The 22,151-nt window shown below is 40.0% G+C and overlaps 1 protein-coding gene across 1 annotated transcript in view; it reads left to right on the plus strand.

Annotated features, from left to right (window-relative positions):
* LOC114350446 (atrophin-1) overlaps positions 1–21,620 on the plus strand; it is a 37,972-nt gene extending 16,352 nt beyond the window's left edge. Inside the window, exons 2-5 of the mRNA XM_028301262.1 lie at positions 9,357–9,374; positions 17,029–17,128; positions 17,640–17,738; positions 18,165–21,620. Coding sequence (XP_028157063.1) covers positions 9,357–9,374; positions 17,029–17,128; positions 17,640–17,738; positions 18,165–21,178 — 3,231 coding nt within the window. The 3' untranslated portion in view covers positions 21,179–21,620. The remainder of the gene's footprint in view (positions 1–9,356; positions 9,375–17,028; positions 17,129–17,639; positions 17,739–18,164) is intronic.
* Positions 21,621–22,151: the final 531 nt, after the last annotated feature.

A 22,151-nucleotide genomic window follows, 5' to 3' on the forward strand; every position in this document is an offset into this window, starting at 1 on the left:
TTCCCTCGTCCGGAGGTCAAGTTTGCGTAATCACCGACGTGTTCGCACTTTCTAATTCTAGACTCATTTGCAGATGAATACAGCGGTTTGCTTTTAGGTAAAAATGGACGGCAAATAGACGTATTGGGAGAGTGTTGAACTGTTGAAGCTATTGTTGTTTGGCTAAGAATGCTGTGGGATCTTTGGTTCCGTAAAATTCTAAGCATAATATCTATAGAACTTTTAGCACTGATAGAAATAGTGAAAGAAGTTCAAAGATTGACTCGGCACCTAGATAGGGATTGGTGGGGTAAAATAAACAAGAGGCATGTAAAAACTCCATAAGAAAGACGATTAGTAGTACCTACTACCTAATTAATTTCAGTTCACATTAAAAATAAATATTGTGATTGGCTACTTAATTGATTCACAATTCATTTGCAAAAGTAATGACAATATGAAACATCATTTTAGACGACTGGTAACATAATATGAACAAGGTTTGTCCATTAACATGTTTTAGAGGGATAATTTTACTATCATTACCACACAGCACAAAAATGTTTGTCATGCGGAAATCGAAACCCCACCTCTATCTAACATCACTCAACATCAAATAAACCGCACCTTCCGCGACGCGAACTTTAAAGATTTTCTTCTGACACAATCATGGTACCCCAACAATATTGGTGTTATTTGAAAGCCCAATAAATATCCTTAAAGAAAAATACATTTAATTTCTAAATAAATGATTAATATATACCATAAATGTGACTTGAAAATAGACTTCACTTTGGGCTCACTTAGACCAATTTTATGGTTATAAAACCAAATAAAGATCTCACGTGTCCTCTTTAACAGATGGATAGCGATTAATCCCAATTTAACAGTTTTATAGTCATAAAAAATGGCTATAGCGTAACTACCTATTTTTTTAAGAAGTGACTCTGAATCCTTGTAAGGACACATTTTTGGGGTAAAAACCTTTCCTTTAATGAAATGAAGTTTAAAACTATGCTTTCAAATGGTACCAATGTTGGTGGGAAGTGGGGATGCATACGTTTGATAAGTGCTTGTCGCGGGAGGTGCGATTTATTTGATGCCGAGTGTAGTTTCGTACCGTCAAATAGTTCATGACACCCAAGTACACAACGTAGTCAAAATGTTGACAACACATCCTTATTCGTTGACAAAGACGTTGCGAACATTCTGGGTACTTTGGGTGTCACGAACTACATATTTGACTGTACGTGAACCTATTTTTTTAAAGATTATTAGCAATTTGTATTGCACAAATTACTAATAGTCCCTTTAGCCCCTCGTGGTAAGCTAAATAAGCTTGTGTTACGAGTGGGCTCACCACAATGGTCGAGCGGCGGTGGGATTCGAACCCGCGTTCCTCGGATCTCGAGTCGGCCACTCCGATCCCTTCGCCGTTGGGCTATCGTGGCTATAAATCGTGGTTATTACAGACGATTTTAACTCTTTCTTGAAATGCAGACAGAGCCTGAAAACAGTAGGAAGTAAGATCCAGGCCATATTGAGTAACCTCTCATTAAATATTAAGCCTCATTCACAAATAAAGTATGTAATACGCACATTACACAACAAGGATAAATATTGATTACGTGCGCGGGCGCACCCGAATTGTAGAAAGCAGAGAAAGTTCAGATGCGAAGATGACCCGCCGTAGAGTATGGGTGCAGAGACGAGACGCGATAGTTTTCTGCCTACAAGTAAGCAAGATACTCGGCGAGAAGCGAGTGTTTTGTGCCTAAGTTTGTAAGCAAGATACTGAGCGAGAAACGAGTGTTTTGTGCCTAAGTTTGTAAGCAAGATACTCGGCGAAAAGCGAGTGGTTTGTGTCTAAAGTCCGTAAACAAGATAGGTAAAAATGTTTAGTTACAAATCGCAATATGATTAAGTCTTTTTTAGTCTGGTGGGGTAAAAATCATGATCAACGTACGTACATAATTTTGGAGTTCATAAGTTACAATTTTGAACAATCTAAAAAATGTGTTGACTTATTTTAAACTCTATTTTCTGACCATTCTAGAGTTGACCACGAAAAATATGAACAGGCAAGACAGATAGTGTTTAACAATGGGATCTGTAATAGGATCGAATTTCCAACAAGTATGAGTATAGTCTGACGTGCTGACTATAGAATCTTCAATGTAGTCGCGACGATATTATACCCACTTACGTAATAAGTCATGAAAGCATCCACGCCCACTGCAGAATAAACTAAGTGCTAAAACTAATAAGTAGTTTAAAACGCGTTGCAGTGACGAAATAGTCGTCAAATTCTTTTATTTGTTTACTACCGACCTCATTCAAAAGAAACTGTGACAAAATGAACATGTGTGAATTTACAAGACTGTTTTGTAATGTTGGTTGGAGTATGTCGTAATAATGGGAACGCATGACTGCCGAATTGAGGAGTCTGAATTGTAGTCAGCTGACAATGTGGGTTCGAATATTTGAAAAGGTTTCTTTGGTTTACAATTTAGAAGGAAATTTGCAGTGACTTAAAAAAAATGGGGATTGGTTCTTTCAGATTTTTCTTGAAATTTTTCTTTGCATGAGTTTTAATTTCATCAACTTTCTTGGATCATATTATTTGAACATTCAAATAAGTGAGACTATCTAGGCTTTCAACACTTTTCGAGTCTTACGAAATTTATTTTAATTAAATGTTAAAGTAATTTATTTTTTAAGAAGTTTAACATTTTGGAAATGTCAGTCAACTGACCTATGGGTGACATTGATCTTAAATTATACTCGTACATTATGAAATTACGAATGCTACTATTATTCGAAATTGTCATTCAAATAATCTTTCAAGGTTTCATTAATTTTCTTTTTTTTTCCTTCAATATTCCAAGTTATTATTAAAGACATTAAGGGTGGGTTGCACCATCTTATTTTGACAGTAATTATGACGATAACCGGTGCTTTTTGTATGGAGTTTGACAGATTTTTGACGTTTGTCAAAGTTAAAGTAAGATGGTGCAACCAAGCCTTAGTTTAAAGATGTACAATCCTGCCTAAATGAGAAATCAAAACCTGATAATTATTTCAATTTACTGCAAATCTAGGACGTAACTTCAATATAAACTGGACATCAACGAAGTGGCTCCTCTGCGAGACCGGTTAGTCTTTGCCAACGGGACCAGTTTTACTTTCGTATGTGAAAGCACCGGCTAACGAGATGACGGAAGCTGACGCGTTTGACACGTTCTGACGCGGACTTTGGTTGACCTTTTTTATTACTACGCGACGGTTCTACGGGACTATAATCCGAGCCTTTTCAGGGCGAGAGTGAATAGGCACTTTTACAGGGCAGATATGTACCATCCTAGCATGCATCTCACTTAACACCAGGTGCGATTGCAGTCAAATACCTGCCTTGGTCTGAATTTTTAAAAAACTTATCGTGTCTGTCTGACTATTCCCACCTCTCGTTCTCAACGCTGCAACTCCTGTGTATCCAGGATCTACAGCTTGACCGCCAATAGCCCAACCAGTGAAGGTCAAGTTTGTGCCGGGGGAAAGTTAACCGTCATAGGACCCGCAACGAAATTAATCAGAAGTACACTTTTAATTTACTAGCTTTGGTCTTTGGCTTCGCCCTCATGAATTTCGGTTCATAACAGATAGATGGTAGCTTGACCTGTAGTTGACTGGTAGAAAATTCCACCCGACATTAAGTCCGCCACTTGTAGGTACATTACCTCAAGTGTGAAAAAAGTTTACATAATAAATATATAACGCGTAGTCCCGTTTGAAAACCGTGTCAAAAATATCCTATGTTTTTAACTGGGACTGGGACTAAAACTATCTCGTTATTAAACACTTAAGCTTTCGTGAAAAGCTTAAGACAGACAAAGTTACTTTTGCATAATTAATATTGTAGGGAGAAGTATATTTCGAACATTGCAGTTAAATAAACAATTGGATTAAAGTACAAATACCTACTTAAAATGATCTTTTTACAGTAATAAAACCTATCACAAAACACATAAAATAAAACAAAATAATACAATAAAACTAACTGCAAACGTTTTCATCATTATTTAAACGACGAACGCCTACAATTTATAAAATGGCCGTCGTTTAAAAATAGCTTTGGTGAGTTGTCATGCTAAATCATTGTTTACTTTGCGGTCGTGTATTTTATAATAAACATTATGATAATGTTGAATGATAGACATTCAACATTTGAAGCGTACCTACTCAACTTTCTTCTATGATTCATTTAGCGATACGTTTTTTCAATGCATCTTTGGGCAAATATTATGAGTAATGTTCAGTATAGTTGAGTATTTCATAGTGGAAAGATTACATTATAAACGTAGGTATGTACTCGTAGGGTTCAAAATCAGCCTACACGAGAAAGAACTAGAATCTTTTAGGTCTCTTAAGTCCTTAATTCTAGACCCCTAGACTTTTTGGCAAAGAGACGACCAAATGAAAGACTATTTTCCTACTTGTAAATAAATTATACCTGCCTTACACATACGACTATTTTTAAGCATGTCGAACTAAAATTTCTTAGCGATTAGAGTCGCTTCTCAAACTAAATTTTAAATTAACAACTTGAAAAACTTGAAAAAATCGAACTGCCCATCCAGTGTCTAAGTAACTCAGTTGGAAGAGCAGTCACCCGGCAAGCGAAAGGTCGTGGATTCGATTCCCGCCTTAGGCAGTTCAATTTCATAGTTGTTATTTTAAAATTTAGAAGCATTAATAAATAATAATAATAATAAATATCCTTGGACTTCTGAAAAGTAATAATTCATGAAATAACATTCTGAAATACCTACTTGCGCTTCTTTACTTTTGACCGACATCAAAAACGAGGCATCAATCCGTGCGAACGCTTCACGATACGATTAGAAAACAACGGCGTGAGCTTACCGAGAGCTTTCATGAATGGGCCTTCACTTCTACAACCTGCCGGGCGTTGACCTGCGCGCGCGCATCGAATAGCAACCGCTATGACGAGTGGAAGTAAAGGTCAAATGCTTTTTGTTGCATAAGTTATTTTGGTTTTTGTGAACTGTTATAATGTGGTAGATGAATTTAATTTTGGTTATTTTAATGTAGTGTGGCGAATGTGATATGAAATTTGTTTTTGGACTCATGTTTGAAATAAATGCATTTTTTTCCTATTTATAAAATATCATTTCTCTATCCTCTTCTAGTTATAAATTAAATGTGAAACTTTGTGAGGATGGATGTTTTAACAAACAACTACTTCACGCAAAAATGACTAAAATTTTGATGAAACTTATAAGTTATACTATAATGCATTAACATATTCAGCACACACAGAGATCCTAGCAACTAGGATCTACAAAATACAGTAACTTATTAAAAGCAACCAATACTGCTTGAATCTATTGCATGGCACAACAAACCATTGAACAGGATTGCGTTGAAAAGCACACAGATAGTTATTACGACATAGGACTAATATTATAAGTGCGAAAATAACTCTGTCTGTCTGTCTGTGTCGCTTTCACGCCTAAACCACTGAATCGATTTTGATGAAATTTGGCATAGAGATAGTTTGAGTCCCGGAAAAGGATATATGATAGTTTTTATCCCGGTTTTTGAAATAGGGACGCGCGCGATTAAAACATTCTGAGCAGGCCAAAAAAATTTCACGCTGGCGAAGCCGCGGGAAGGCTAGTAAAAATAAAATAAAAATAATGAGGGAATGCCACAGGCAAAAGCTAACTAGTTCATAAAGAAAGCTTTTACATCAATATTACTCGTACTTCGTTTGTATTCGCTTGAAGCCTTGGTACTATGACAGTACTTATTATTATTCTGTGCCTGAAGCAAAAAGTTACACAACAAAATATCCCCTCATATTTCATCACGATCCGCCCACCCAATTACAATCGATTAATAAACATCGATTAAAGACCAATCATAGTTCCGATGACCTTGCATCTCGCTTTCTCCTGAAGAATGTGGTGACGTCACGAGCTGGGAACGAGCCGGATCCGATCTGAGCCGGTTTGTGAACTTTGCACTAGCTTTGTAAAGCTGCTTTGCTTGCCGTCTTTGTGTGTTTTATTTTATTTCATTAGGGGTAACAAACAATTGTACAAACAGACATTATGGCTAGACATGGCGTTTTTTTATCCTCATTGAGGAATGTCAACCGATGGAAAGTGATGATCAGGCCGAAGGTGGAAGCGAGCTTCACCCCGTATCCTCAACTAAGTCAATTACAGAGGAAATCCCAGAATCTTTAACTTGTTATTATTGCAACAGACTTAGGCAAGATGGTGGTAGCAGCCAGGTGGACTTTAATAAGCCCTACCACCAACCAAATCGAACAGAAAAATCTGCCTCAACTGGGAATCGAACCCAGGAAATCTGGGTCTGAAGTAAGGGGTCTATAATCACTAGACCACAGATGCGTACAGATATTATAGAACGAAGCACAAAACTCGATTTAATATCAAGCATAAATGATGATGATAATGACCGACGATCTGGTGAAGGTCTAGAGAAAGCACCTGGAAGCAGGTAGCGCAGATCAGTCGCTGTGAAAATCTTTGGGGGAGGCCTTTGTCTATACTCAGCGCAAGGACTCGTGGCAGTGTAATAATTTCAAGACAGTGAATATCACGTTTTCTCTCGCACTCATATTGGTTATGGGTGACGTCACACAGAGGCAGGCATGTCATTGTTATATTATTAACTACGTAATTTTAATAAAGTATTGATAGTGTGCACCTCTATTTCAAAAATTACTTGTGGCCCCGCTTGCCACGAGTCATTGCGTCGAGTATCAGTGGACGTCTTTTGACTGAAACTAACGATAAGGGGTAGTCCTACGCTAAAACCACACTGCCACACGGTAAAACCCACACACAATATAAGAAAGTCCGTAAACAAGCACAAGTAGATGTTAATACATGCTAAAGTTATTTGTTGGCGTGTAATGTCCACACAATACCTCAAAAGTCTCTTACCGGCTGTTACGACATAACCAGTTTTGTAAAACAACCACTTTCGTTTTTATTTACAATATCCTTGTTGGGGCACCTTTGTTGCTGTGACTAATCAGGCTTTTGTCAGGAAAGTATGGGTTTAAGACGTACGAATTTGTTCTTAAGAATAGCCTGTGGTGGTGTAAAAATTCGAATTCGAACAATCAATTGGCTTGGCTTGAATTCGAATCAAGATTTGAGCTTTCTGATACAGTTTCAGATTTATTATTAAGAAGTGACTTGAGTTTCTTCTGCCTGACTTGATATTATTTAGTTGATATGTTGTCCCGAAGTAGTAGAGCAATCTACATATTTGGGACGTGTGTCCTGAAAATAATCACATACAAAATCATGTAATCCTCGCAGCGATAACTTACTCAAATTCAAATTCAAATTGTTTTTACTCACTTTGAAAATAAATTTTATAATAATACATTAACTTAAAATGACTTAAAAACTAAAATTTAAAAATTACTAATGATAAAAACTATTTACAAAATAAAAAATACTTCACCCCCAGCGCCGCAGTCAGGAATGGTGCCCAAAAGGCTGGCAGCATTGCCACGTTGAATGGCCAGGCTAATTCTCTGACCAAAATAGCTGCCAGCCTTTTGATCACCGGTCACCTCGGTGAGCCTCTTTGCCAGTTCCTTATAAAAGGAACGAGCGCTTGGACCCCATGGTCCCATAGTCTCAACCCCAAACGGCACAAATATATAACTCTCATTGAGAGCTGCATATTTGCGCCGCTTGGAGCACTCAGCCGAGGCCGCCGCCGCGCCTGCGGCAAGGGAGGTAGGGTAAACCGTATAGCTATTGCCCACTTAAAGATTTCAAACACATGAAGATGAAAAATTAAAGAAAGTATTATAATTATCGACCATTTATGACTTTTTTCTTATAACTCAATAAACTGTTAAACAGAATATTAACAGTTTTTAGTTAAAACTTACGTAACTTAGAAAATATTAAAATAAATTTAAAATCCTCCAAAAAGTACAGTCATTGCCCATTACTTACACTAATTGCCCACATTAAAGCACAGTAATTGCCCAGTTTCTTAAAACAAAACAATCAATTTTAAAATGACAAAATAGGCTTAAATAAACAAAACAAAACATTAAACTTAAATTCTAGTAGTACAGTCTTCAAAATTTCAACATAAATTGCGTTTGGCCTTATATTTCTTGAGCTGATGTTGATGACTCAGAATCAGTAGAGACAGAATCATCTACTTCAAAACATAGACGACGCAAAAATTTGAATTTGATATGTAGATTTTATATGTATTTATTTTTTATCTTCTTTGATTAGCTGTAATTAGCTGTTGGTTATTCTTCCCTAAAGTTGTATCTATTTCCGTACAATTAACATTTTCACTAGTAGATTTAACGTAGGATTTTCATTTTTTGTATTTATTGCGTTTGAATTTTTATCAATTTTTTCAAGCCAAATCATATTTTTCAGCAATTTATCTTGTAGATAAATTGTTGGATACATCTTGTACAGCTTCGATCGCTATTAGCAAATTTTCTATGCTATATTGAACTTTTGGAGTCTTTGGCATACTGAAAATGAAACATTAAAAGCCATTTCAATATTTATGCCTGTAAATTGCAAAACAAGTCTAGCAATCAGCAACTTAAACACTGCTACTGCATGGTGGCAACACTCTAATAATAATTGCCCTGGGCAATAACTATACATTAACATATGGCAATAACTGAAATGATGGTGGGCAATAACTAAAAATATACAGATTTACGTGCAGTGATTACCCACCGTTAAAATGACCGTTAGAAATCAAATTTTATCAGTTATTTTCATTGACAATAGAGGAAACACTTATAATTTCATCATGACTATACACCATTAGTTGAATATTAAATAACTTGCAAAAAAAATTTAACCTCTAAGAAAGTAATTCCTTAGTAAAATTGTTAAAGTCTTTACCTGTTTGAGTAACATTTTCACCCGTCTTGACAAAATCCGTCATAACTGGGTTTTTTTAGTGTTTCCTATTGTAAATTTTAAATCTACTGTACATTGATCTCGGAGTCATCTACTTAGTAAATTCAAATCTAACTAGAGTGATTCAAAGTCAGCTCCTGACAATATTATTCTTAAAGCGGGCAATCACTACCAGTGGGCAATCACTCTCTGGTTTACCCTACCTCCTGTATGAGACGGAGCAAGCGTATCCGCGCATGTTGCGTCCCACACAAGAGGACGTCCCTGCTTCCAGGGAATGAGCGTCATGCCGTCAGGTCTCTTGCCGTCGTCACGGAATATGCCGTTAGGCTCTAAAACTGCTGGCACATTGACGGTATACTTATCTTGTCTTTTTGTTTGTTTCAGTTCCCGAGGAGGGGAGCGGTAAGGCGTATTTTAATTGTCTTAAATAATATAAAAGTTTTGCCTTGAAATGATTTGTCAAGTTTTTTTTTACTGGTAAACCCAGCTGCTAGTTACTATAAGAGTTGTGTCTCATCTATACAGTTCATTCAGTGTCTAAGACCTAAGTAGTTCAGGTGGAAGAGCAGACGCCGGCAAGCGAAAGTTCGTAGGTTCTATTCCCACCTTAGGCAATTCGATATTATCGAGTTATTTATAATCCAGTTGCTAGTGTCTTCTTTTGGCACTAAATTTTAGACTTTTTTATTCAATTGCTCAATATCAAAACTAGGCTACAACCACCGTTATATCACGCCGCCAGACCAGAAATCAGAATAATAGAAAACACTTATATTTTCGTTTGTGAACGTCTGAAGTCCGACCACAGACAACTCTACTCGTATCACTTAGGCTGAGTTGCACCACCTAACTTTAACGATAACTTTAACTATAACCGGCATAAAATAAACGGCAATAAACGGCAGAGTAGAATACATTTCTGTACCCCCAGTGAAAAGGGAGCTAAGTCGAAAATGGTGATTTTTGGGAAATCGCATTTGAAGTTAAAAAAAATCCTGCTTCGTCGCTATTAGAGATAACTGGGTGAAATATTTTTTAGGTGAAAGGTAATATTAGATATGATTAGGCAGTGTGCCAGTTTGGGAAATATAGCATGTGGTTTTTTCGTAATTAAATAAAAACCTAGTTATATCACCATGCACGACAACTTTACATTCGTGTAAAGTGATATAATGGGACATAAATCATTTTACACCACACTGAATTGACCACCCGCTAACAAGTGTAAAGTGATACATTTTACGCCATTTCTGTTGATATTTTTTTGTTTCTTCAATTTTAGAAAAAGTTGTAAAACAAACATAAGTAATTACACTATGAGGAATCATTATTTCAGGTCATTTAGGGTAAATAGTCCAAAAAAAANCGAGTTAGATCCCTTTTCACTGGGGGTACAGATTTGTCACCAACCCCTACTCTTCCCGCGGGTGTCGTAAGAGGCGACTTAGGGACTACACATCAAACAGAGAATGGGCAGCAGCGCTATCTGAAAAACATCAATCTTTTAAACTGCGATCTCCAACCCGCCTGCCAAGCGTGGAGATTATGGCAAAACCCTCCACTATAGTGGAGGAGGCTCATAGTCCAGCAGTGGACTGTAAAAGGCTGTTGATGATGATGATAACGATAACCGGTGTTTTTTGTATGGAGTTTGACATATTTTTGACGCTTCTCAAAGTTAAAGTAAGATGGTGCAACCCAGCCTTAGACTCTAGTGAAAGTACCTGTAACTCTACACTATTAATGCCTGTGGTTTTGCTCGCTGAGTGAATTAAACTCACTTCCGCAGTAATCAGTGGTTTGCAGGGTCGTGTGAAGTCACACGTCGGTTTTTAGGGTTCTGTAGGAGAAAATTACTTTTAGTTTGAAAGAATTCAGGAAACTTTTAGCAAGAAGTAGGTTGAATAAGAAAAACTAGAAGTAAACAAAATAAGTCCACCTAATTTAAAGTTTGTGGGGGTGGTCAGAGCATTGTTACTCTTTCACGCAAAAACTGATAAATAGATGTAATTTTGTAGAAAGATATTAATTAGATACCCATATACATATGTATATGATCCCGGTTTTTTAATAGGAGCAGGCACGCGCGTCGATTTTTCTGTCACAGACACGAAGACACGGGTGAAGCCGAAAGCAAAAGTTAGCATAAGTAAATCTGTACGGAACCCTGCATGCGAGTGTGACTCGCACTTGACCGATCTACATTATTGCGCGAAATATTATATGCCGCGAAATATTGCAATGTCATTGCTATTCTTGTGGTTTTGAATAAAATAATCTCCAATGCATGAGCACTAACCTCTCTAATGTACCAAAAGCAATGGAAGATTTGGTCTGCACTCCCCACGCTGGCCAGGCGGGTTGGGGAGGCCTAAGGGCTAAGTATTAGCAGAGTAAATACAAATGAGTAAGTAGGTCATCTTCATAGAAACGCACCGAGCGCGGTTTGTATGTGAGCGCGCCAATACGTATGCGGCGCGCACGCACCCACTGACATAATTTAGCGGGGATTAGCGGGGAGCCAGTCGTGGTTGCTTACTCTGCTACAGGAGTGATGCCAACGCGCTACTAAGGCTGGTTTTAGTGTCACGCGGACCGCCCAGTGCGTATATTGGCGCGCTCACATACTAACCGCGCTCGGTGCGTTTCTATGAAGATGACCTACTCATTTGTATTTACTCTGGTATTAGTTTACATCAAACGTCCTCACTGTGAGCGCGTTAAAAAATATATGAATATTTTAGTTCTTGAAAGTTTCCGCTAGGGGCGCTGTACAATCCGTCATACATTTTTTACGCAGTCGACATCGAATGCGTTTGACGGAAACTCACACTAAGCTTCCTGATATTCGCATATTTGTCCCTCTAACGACAGTCACGTCGTCGCTTGCCTCTCTAACTGACGTATCTGACATTTTTTTCAAAAATGAGTTATAGCTACACCATCATAATCAATTTCGCAAGACGAATCGATCTGTCTTATCACCTGAAAATTTTGCAAAATGTCAGTTACGTCAGTTAGAGAGGCAACGACGTGAGGGATGGTCATATTCTACTGTCATTACCACCCTGGTCAGTCAGTGTCTGAGGTGTGAGAGCGGCGCGGGAGGGGTGACATTGACATAATTATTATGACCTAATAGAGCATATAGATGACCCACGCTGAACTGTCCCACCAAACTCAATGACAGAGGGGCGCTACCATCGTTCAACTGTATGGTTTCCAACATGGCAAAAATCGAAACCAGCGATCCGGTATGGACGGTGGCGCCCCACTGTCAATGTCATGCATAGGACAGTTCAGTATTTTGGAACTATACAAATCTAAAGCAAAAATATCTGAAGTCTCGCTGACCTCAGATATTTTTTGACCTCGATGTATCCTCACTGTGCATCTTCTATCGCATGTATCACGGGGAGTGCTCCGAAGAATTATCCGGACTTATTCCTGCCGCCACTTTTCGCCACCGATCTACCCGACAGCACTTCCACCCCCATCACTTAGATGGTTGGCAGTCCACAACAGTACGTTTCTCTAGAAACTTCCTGCCCCGTACAACCAAACTGTGGAATGGACTGTCGTCTGCGGTGTTTCCGGACGGATACGACCTGCAAGCTTTCAAGAGGAGAGCGTATCTTTACCTTAAAGGCCGGCAACGCACCTGTAACGCCCCTGGGTCTGCGGGTGTCTATGGGCGACGGTAATCACTTACCATCAGGTGATCCGTCTGCTCGTTTGCCTCCTATCACATAAAAAAAAAAGACCTTTGGCGTCTCAAAACACTCTCTTCTGCCGCTCCCATATCTCAGGCACTAATGAATTGAGCCCTAGACCTATAAATGACGCACATATTTATTTACTTTCTTTGTAGATTACAAAATACTATTTATAATCGCCATAGAAAGTGCCATATAATCTGTCATCTGTCATGCTCGAGTACTTTGCAATAAGGCTGCAAAGAAAGATAATATACATAATGGTGGACAAGATTCATGTAAAGCTTCGACAGGTCAATTAGCTTGGGTTTAGATTCGATTCCGGTAGTGAGCAGGATAAGTGGCTCTTTATTATAAGACTAGCCTTTGGCCCGCGGCTTCGCCCGCGTGAATTTTGTCTGCCACAGAAAAACTTTATCGCGCGCGTCCCTGTTTCAAAAACCGGGATAAAAATTATCTTATGTCCTTTCCCGGGACTCAAACTATCTCTATACCAAATTTTATCAAAATCGGTTCAGTGGTTTAGGCGTGAAAGCCATACAGACAGATAGAGTTATTTTCGCATTTGTAATATTAGTAGGGATTATAAGATTAAGGCCGGTTTCCACCAAATTGGAGAGGAGAGATGTGTTTGAATAACCAATCAGATTTCGTTTTCCACATTATTATGTTTGCATTTTGCTGTCTCTTGCACCCACCCATGCTTGTTTTCACCACATTTTATACCAGCTGTGGTTTTTGTAAGTTTTCTGAAAACTCCGAGCTAATACGCTCCATTGCCCTTTGGGCATAGATAAATAAGGCATTAGGCCATCATATGAAGCATAAGGGCCATCTATGGGCTTCTTGTGATTGATGACAACCGGCAGACAGTGGTGACTGAGTTTGTTGCGGCGCTTCTTCTCAGCACTTGCCAAATGTCTCGAAGCGCTGGTAGAGCAAAAAGATTGAGACATGTAAAGGGCAAAACTTTATGTTTCTGAAAACCAGCGTCGTGGCGTTCCCCACCGTGGGCCACGGCATATGCTGAGTGGAGTCCCATTGCGATGGGAATCGCTGTTGCGACAGGATAGCACTGCTCAGTTCACTTTTTACTTCCTTGTAATATTTATGTGCTATTTCTGTCTTTTTCCGTATACGTTCTCTGTCCTTAACTAAGTGATGTTCATCGTAATAAATGTTTCCTTCTTTTCTTTCTTTCTTTTTTATTATTATTATTTTATTTTCTCTATAAATATTGATCTTGACTTTGACTAATTTTGCCAATGATCACTTACCTGCGTCTTCCGGTTACGGCCGCCCGGTTCCCACCGCTGGCCTACACCCATCGTGGCACAAGAACCTCCACTTCCGAAGTTCCCAGGCCATAAAAAGGTGTGTGAACTTCCACAGATTAGATTATTGGGTGCGGTGGCGTAACACTAGACAATGGAGGAAAAAATGGCCTGTTGTAGTGATGCGCGGAGGGTTGTCGATAGAATTTATTTAGAGCTTTTTCGCTGCTAGTGACTTTTCTTAAAGCTCGATTAAGAAAACTAAATCTAGTTAAAACGCATACATTTCTAGCCTGATTCAATTTAACATTTTGAATTCGAGGAAATTCGGTACTCAGCTTGTTATTAATTATAATTTCTTTGATTATTCGTTGTGATTGTGTCAGTTTTAACTTTTCCGAACAACTTGATCTTAACTGGTTGTATTTTTTAATTGGTCAAACTGCAAAATAAATCCTGGCTACATAGGTGATGAAATAAATGTACGCGAAACCCTAACTCCTTACAATATTACCACGGCAAGGTAGCGCGTGCAATGTTTATAAATGCGACATATTTGTGTAAGGCCGCTCTCTCGCACCTCTGACATTTACGCAGTCATTTCTTTTGTATTATTTTAATTCAAAAAATAAAACCCATTGTTAAAAGTTCAAACTCTCGTTTAATTCCATCAATAGGAGTTTCAGCGGTATCTACATTCGTTACGAGTCTATTTAACTAAAGTAATTTTAAGCTCTAAAATTGTGGGTCCAAATCAGTTGGGACCCATGACATTTATAGCGTAAAAACTCTGAGATTATAAAACTTGTTTGTAACACGCTCACTGCGTAACCATTTTTCGTAGACTTTCAGCCAGTGCGTATGAGGTCTTTTCGAGTCAATATTGAACTTCTTTACAGTGCGTATGAGACCTTTTCTGCCTCACAAAATATTGTTTCTAAAAATACTTTAAATATAGCTCAGGAAAGACAATATTGGCTTGAAACTTTTCTATTATAAACTTAAATAGATGTTTAACCTTAAACTAGCTTCGCCCGCAGTTATGACATTTTGGTATTGAATAAATTAAAAAAATATATATGANCCTACGCAGCGCTTTCGTTGACCACCTTTTTTAAGCGAATGTTCAGCACATCATTGTCGGCCGTTTGGTGTAGTGGTTCGAAACGGACTACTATTCCGGAGGTTGCGAGTTCGATTCCCGCACAGTATTTGTGTGCATGAACATATTTGTTTGTATTGGACTGGGTGTTTTCTATGTATAATAATATGTTGTACCTATTTAAAAAAAAAGGATTTAAGTATGTTTATATCCGTTGTCTAGTACCCATAGTACAAGCTTTGCTTAGTTTGGGACTAGAAGCGCAGTGTAAAATGTCCAAAAATATTTATTATTATTATCTGCCACTAGGAATACCTGAAATAAATACGTGCGTTAAGTGTATACAAATGCCATTTTTAGTTAAAAAGTCAGTGTTAATGTGTCACCGGCTAACAGCGTGCGTCCGTATCGAAACTTATCACATCACTACTCTAAATGCGCGGCGCCCGCGCCTCGCCCTGTGCGGTTATGAGGCCTGCAATTTTTGAGGCAGTTCAGACCTCACGGCGCACTGAACGTGATTAATTTCTATCCAGTGCGTATGGGACCTAATCGACCTCATACAATATTTTCTACGTCATTATGCTAGGCTTCGTAAGAGAAGCAATTTGATATATTTGTCTCTGTTGTACTCATAGAAATGTTAAAATAGTCGCCCCCCGCACAGAGTGAGAGAACGCGATTATCACTGCCGCACCTGCGATAAGTTCTGCATGTGGCTTTTTAGACCTCATAACGCAGTGAGCGTGTTGCTCTAAAATTGTGGGTCCAAATCAGTTGGGACCCATGACATTTATAGCGTAAAAACTCTGAGATTATAAAACTTGTTTGTAAACATATAAAGAACCCTCAAAATGTTCTTAAACAGCTCATATAGTAGCACTTGTTTATTCTTATCACCAAAATGTTGGGCATACGTCGTCATTAATCTATCGATATGTTTATCGACAGTTCCTCTCACTAGCCGTAATCTAGTTTGCGGCTTTCATCAGATGCGGGCCGGCGAGAGTGCACCACTAACCTGTCCCTGACATTCGCCGGATCGCTGTAAACTTACTATAATGTCACTAAGGGCAACTTTGTGCAAGCTAGGTTCATATTATTTTGTATACCTTAGGAATTAGGACGGGTCATGGTTATTTTTTTGGGGGGCGATATGTCTTACATCGTTTATGTGTTTGGGATTATCATCATCATCTCAGCCATAGGACGTCCACTGCTGAACATAGGCCTCCCCAATGCTTTCCATGTTGATCGATTGGTAGCGGCCTGCGTCCAGCGCTTCCCTGCTACCTTTATGATGTCGTCGGTCCACCTTACTGAACTGACGGCCGATGGGGTAGCAAGGTTCTGGAATGGAGGCCGCGTACCGGAAAACGCAGCGTGGGACGTCCACCCACAAGGTTTGGGATTATAGCTATTCCCTAAACATAGGTAGGTAGCTAAACTAATTTGCTAAACTTTGTGTTAACTTTGGCATAAGAAATTCTACCACGTTTCCTATATCCTCGAAGCTAAATTCTTCATTTTGTTATTTTATTTGATAGATACTAGCGGGTAAAACCGCTGCAACGTGTATTTCGGTTTATCACAAAAACGCGTAGATTCCCGTTTCAATAACCGTGATTACTAAGGCTGGGTTACATCATCTTAATTTAACTTTGACAAGAGTCAAAAATCTGTCAATCTCCATACAAAAAGCACCAGATCGTTATAGTTACCGTTAAAGTTAGGTCTGTCAGGTCTTAGGTCAACTCAGCCTAAATGATCGTTTAAATCAGTTTAGTGGTTTTTTAAAAGATAGCAGACAGACAGAGAGTGAGAAAGAGAGAGTAACTGTTGCATTTTAATATTAGTATGGAAAGGACAATTTTATGTTGTTCAGGAGTTACCTACATATCCATCTGTTATTTTTTTTGTCTTATGAAACTGTTCGTAAAAATATTGTATGTTCTTCTTTCCAGTGGGTGGTGCTATGCTGTCTTGTCCTGGTAGCGGCAGAAGAGGCGCCTTCGGGGCCCACCAAAGATGACCAGGACCTCGTGGCCGAGGCTACCAACTCAGGTGACAGTGGCTATAGATGATAGTATTATCTAGCAAGCTATTAGCGCTATTAACTAAAGTAGTTCCAACAGTGTCAGAGCCAACCTAGATTTTATATGCTAAACTTAACTAAATCGGTCAGGAATTTTGCAAGAAGAGAAGTGCGTCACCAGGAGGGCAAGGAACATAGGAAGGGAAGAGCCCCCCACTCTGAAAATTATGCCAGTACTTCCTTGTTTTTTGTATAGTAGGGAAACTCAGCCTAAAAACTGACTCTGCTCTCTTCTAAGCCGTTTCACTTCCCAGGTGCGCAAGAGCAGAAGCGCAAATTTTGTCCCCCTTTCCCCTCCCATCACCTCTGAGCCAGAAGCTGGGTATTCCTAAGTTTACAACCTGTTTAACAGCCGTTTTTCTTCCCAGGTGCTCAAGAGCAGAAGCGCAAATTTTGTCCCCCATTCCCCTCCCATCACCTCTAAGCCAGAAGCTGGGTATTCCTAAGTTTACAACCTGTTTAACAGCCGTTTCTCCCCAGGTGCGCAAGCGCAGAAGCGCGAGGCGGGGCTGTCCAACTCGTACGGCGAGCCGCTGCCCTCCGACGCCTACGGGCCGCCCAGGGACTTCCAGAATAACGGTCAGTATCTCTTAAACTAGCGAAGATAATATAGGCCTTAATGTGTTTTTAAGTTTCTTAACTCTGCTACTGTCCAAATGAATCTGTGGTGTAAAGTGCTCTAAATTTCCAATAAGCACCAAAAACTTAAAGAAAAACACTTTCTTCCCGGGTTGTTTGAAAGAGTTTGCCGACTAAGCGATAAGGTCGAAAGTATGCATTTTTTTAACTACAAAATGTTTGACCTCGTGGTTAAAAATTGAAAATAATTATAAATAAAACTTACATAAAGGATCTAAATGCATTTCCATTTAGAGACCTTTCTTTCATTGTTACTGCATATGCACATTTTGAGTAAAACTATTTTCGGTCTCACACTTGACAATTTATTTATTTTATTTTTATTTTGATATTATTTCGTTATTAATAAAGCGTCCGTTATTTCAGTTCCAGATCTTCCACTCCCAGCGCCGGTGTACGGCGTGCCAGAGATCCAGAACAACAATATCTTCCCTCAGGACCCTCCTCCGGGGGCCTACGGACCACCCTCCCCTGTGGTCTTCCCCAGCCAGACCTACGAAGGGCCCCCGCCGCCCATATTCAAGCCCAAGCCAATCTACGGCCCGCCCAAGCACTATGGACCGCCGAAACCCAGCTACGGGCCCCCTAAACCCGTCTATGGACCCCCCAAGAAGACTTACGGACCACCCAAACAAAGTCTCCCAAAACCAACTTATGGAGTCCCGTTCCAACCACCAAAACTTGCCTTTCCCAAACCTGTCTATGGAGTTCCCAAGCCGAAGCCAGTTTACGGCCCGCCTAAACCAGTCTACGGACCCCCTAAAGCCACCTATGGCCCCCCCAAAGCTACTTACGGACCGCCAATAAACGTGCAAACCTTACCAGCGATTCCAGAACTGCCTCCGATTTCTTTTCCGTCGCTGCCACAATCGATTGGAGTAGGAGCTAACTTCGGAGCAATTGATAACAGTATAGACCTCGGACAGAACCTTCCCGCACCGATTTACGGGACTCCCATTCCTGGAGACTTAGCACCGAACTTCCCCATCCCAGCTGAGACATACGGCCCACCAGGCCATTCTCTGGGTCCAGTAGGTCCAAACGACCAAGTAGTCGTGCACGGAAGCGATGTAGGACACTATGGACCACCTCAACCAGATCCTAACCCTCGCCCGCCACACCCAGGCATTCCAGCACCTCCAACACCACCTCATGTTCTTTACGACGGCTGGAAACCAATCCCAGGAGTCTCCAAACCAATATTCGACCAGGGTCACCAACATCACCAACACCATCAGCAACACCAACAACACCAGCATATAGAAGACCAGTACGGCCCGCCACCACCACCTCCTCAAGTCCAAGAGATCCACTTGAATCTAGACGGAAATTCGCTACCAAATGCAAACCAGCCCCCATCATTCGCTGGCGCTCAAATCACAACTGGCTACTCAAACGTTCACCAAGACGCATTAGCTAATATCGACCTTAACGCGATCGTCGGAGGAGACTCCAACCACATCGACCAGTCAAAGACAGTATTTGAAGCTCACTACACGGAGCAAGGACCTCAATCTGACGTTCACTTCCTTCAGTCTTCATCTTTGACTTCGGGACCTGAAAAACCAAGCGATTCCTACGGAGCGCCTCCATTAGAATCTCTGTCTAATGGCCCATATCCTCCGTCCCTAAGACAGCAAGGAGCTAAAGGCTTGATCCCGCCATCTGGAATCTACGGAGTCCCACCTGGAGGTCACTACGGCGTCCCACCGAGACACCCGCCCTCCCACTTGCCCATTCCTCACGGAACCTTCTCCGGGGGAGGCCACTCGATCCACACTGGAGGCCACAACCCTAGACACCCAATAAAGTTCAGGGATTCCGTCCCAGAAGGTCTCCTCCAGACTATTGGCCAGACAACTCACCAGAAAGACTTCTTAGGAGTCAACCACTTGCAGCAAGGCCCAGCGTATCTGCCTCCACCGATCCGTGACGTCAAAGACGTGAATCACCAGACTGGAAACCACGGCAGCGGAGTATCTCTATCCATTGAACCGTCTAACTTGTACAGCCTACCTCATGCGGGCAGCCCCATCAACTTCCAGTCCTTACAACAACAACCGAGCAACCTCTATGGCTCTCCAATTGATTCTTACTCCGTACCACTCCTTACGGTCGGAGTTGGAGACCACGCTACTTCGTCGTCCAATCAAAACTCAGTCACGGCTACGGTAGATGGCACTGTTCTGGCCAACTTGAATCTGTCGAGCCTAGATGCAGCTGCGATCCTCAAGCACTGTCCTTATCACGAGGCTATACTCAAAGCCGCCAAATTCGGAGAGAAAATCCCGTCAGAGCTGGCTTCAAGCTACGTCGCCAGCTTGAGTTCTTTAGGATCAACTCTGTCAAAGAATCAGCAAACGTTGATTTCTCCTCAGAACGGTTTCAACACTCCTGTACCAGGCAGCGAGTCGGTATCTTACAATACAAAAGACTTATCCACTGCTTCACATACGCTAGTCCAGACCATTTTACCGAGCAATGAAATCAAGAAGGAAAAGACTGAAAAGAACACTATACAGAAAGGTAAATCCATAAAGGATGAATCAGGCAAACACAGCTACAAACAAGACGACAGGATACAGTTTGTCTCACAGCAAATATTGCAGACTTCTGAGAAGATCCGCAACTTGAGCGAGGAGACTAAGCAGCTGCAGCAAAAGATAGTCTCCAATAACCAGAATTTGAACCAACAATCGCAGTTCAGCCAGTCTGAGATACCAGTGAAAGGCAAACTGGCTAGCTACTCGCTACAAATACAGTCAGCTGAGGATGGTTTAAGAGGCAAAGCTGGTCCTCCTTCAATACCTCACGAGCAATTACTCTCCGAAGGTCTTCTACAGAGCATTCTACAAGCGATAGAGCAGCCATCGCAACAGCAGCCTCCTAACTTTAGACCTCAGACTCAGAACTTCAATTTCGACCAGTCCAACGCCAAAATCAACTTTGACCAATCGACTGGTCTTGATTTCTCCAACATCGACACTGGGGGCCTAGTCCTGCCGGCTGGATACGAACCTATCGATAGAACTAAGGAAAAACAGAAGACTGTTGATCAAGAAATCCAAAGCTCCAACAAAGATATCAAGCAGATTCTAAACAGAGAAGTAATTCATAGCCACAGAGGGGATATACCGCACTCTGATTGCGATCTGAAAGCCGACAATTCAGTGACGCACACGATAGTGGTGCCTCCTCCCAACGTTGAGAGTTCAAATTCGGTTGACGATAATGATGACAATGACGTTGCAATTTTCTTTGGAGACTCAAAAGAGGAGAAAAGTGAGCCCGTAACTGAAATATCGGTGGCCACTAGCATAAGCGAAAACGTAGAGGAATACAGCAAAAAGGAATTTGGTGAGAAAATAAATAAGTCATGAAACTGGGAATTAGGTGAGAATCTAGTCTAATATTACCAGTGAGCTGATGACACGAGCGTTGAGACAGTTTCTGACAATTAATTTGGTTCTTAAATCCATAATAATTGTAGCTTTTTTGTACCTATTTAAGTTGATACAGATTATCAATGTAATTAAACATGAAATTATTTATTCCTCCTGTAATTAATCTGAAACTTGGTCAAAAATCTATGGCGAGTAGCTCACTGGTGCCATTTGCTTCTCAAGAGGTGTTCCACGAAAGTTTGGCATCTCCCAAACGAATTTACGTAGCGCCATCTGTCGACGATTTGAGGTACATCCACAGTGACATCTATTTTTAATAGATCCCCACTTCTCTGGATGCATTTCAAATTAAATTAAACGTTATTTAACTAATTATTTATACCATTAACATTAGGTTAAGTTATCCAGTATTTTGGTTGTTTGGTTTTATTTATTTTTGTCGATTCGAGTGAATTTTGTATGTACAATTTAGTACAATGTTTAATTTTAGTGTTACGGTTGTTTACGATCGAATAAAATGTATATAAAATATGTTGTTAATTTTATTCACAATCCTCTCTAATTTAACATAAATTAGACAAAGAAAATAAATGAGATTGAATGACGGTTGCTTTTATAGGAACTATATTTGCATTTACCTACATTTCCTTTCACTTTTACATCGTCGCATTCAGAATGAAAGACAATTAAAGAAATACATTACAAATATAAAAATTACAAGTACACCTTCTACCGTATAGCTATCGGTCCGATTTAGCCCATATCAGATGCCTACTACAGAAGGAAAAAAGAATAAGTATTTTGTAATTTAAAATCTCACGCCTCTATTAACTATTTTTAGTGATTAGAGTAAACCTATCTATTATTGCAAAATGAAGGATACTGAAACTGTTTGCAATCGCAATTTGAGTTTTATTTGTATCGTTCCAGTATGGTTCATACAAAATTG

The sequence above is a fragment of the Ostrinia furnacalis genome, unplaced genomic scaffold, assembly GCF_004193835.3.
Source record: "Ostrinia furnacalis isolate ACB-3 unplaced genomic scaffold, ASM419383v2 OfSCF0895, whole genome shotgun sequence".
Lineage (NCBI taxonomy): Eukaryota > Metazoa > Arthropoda > Insecta > Lepidoptera > Crambidae > Ostrinia > Ostrinia furnacalis.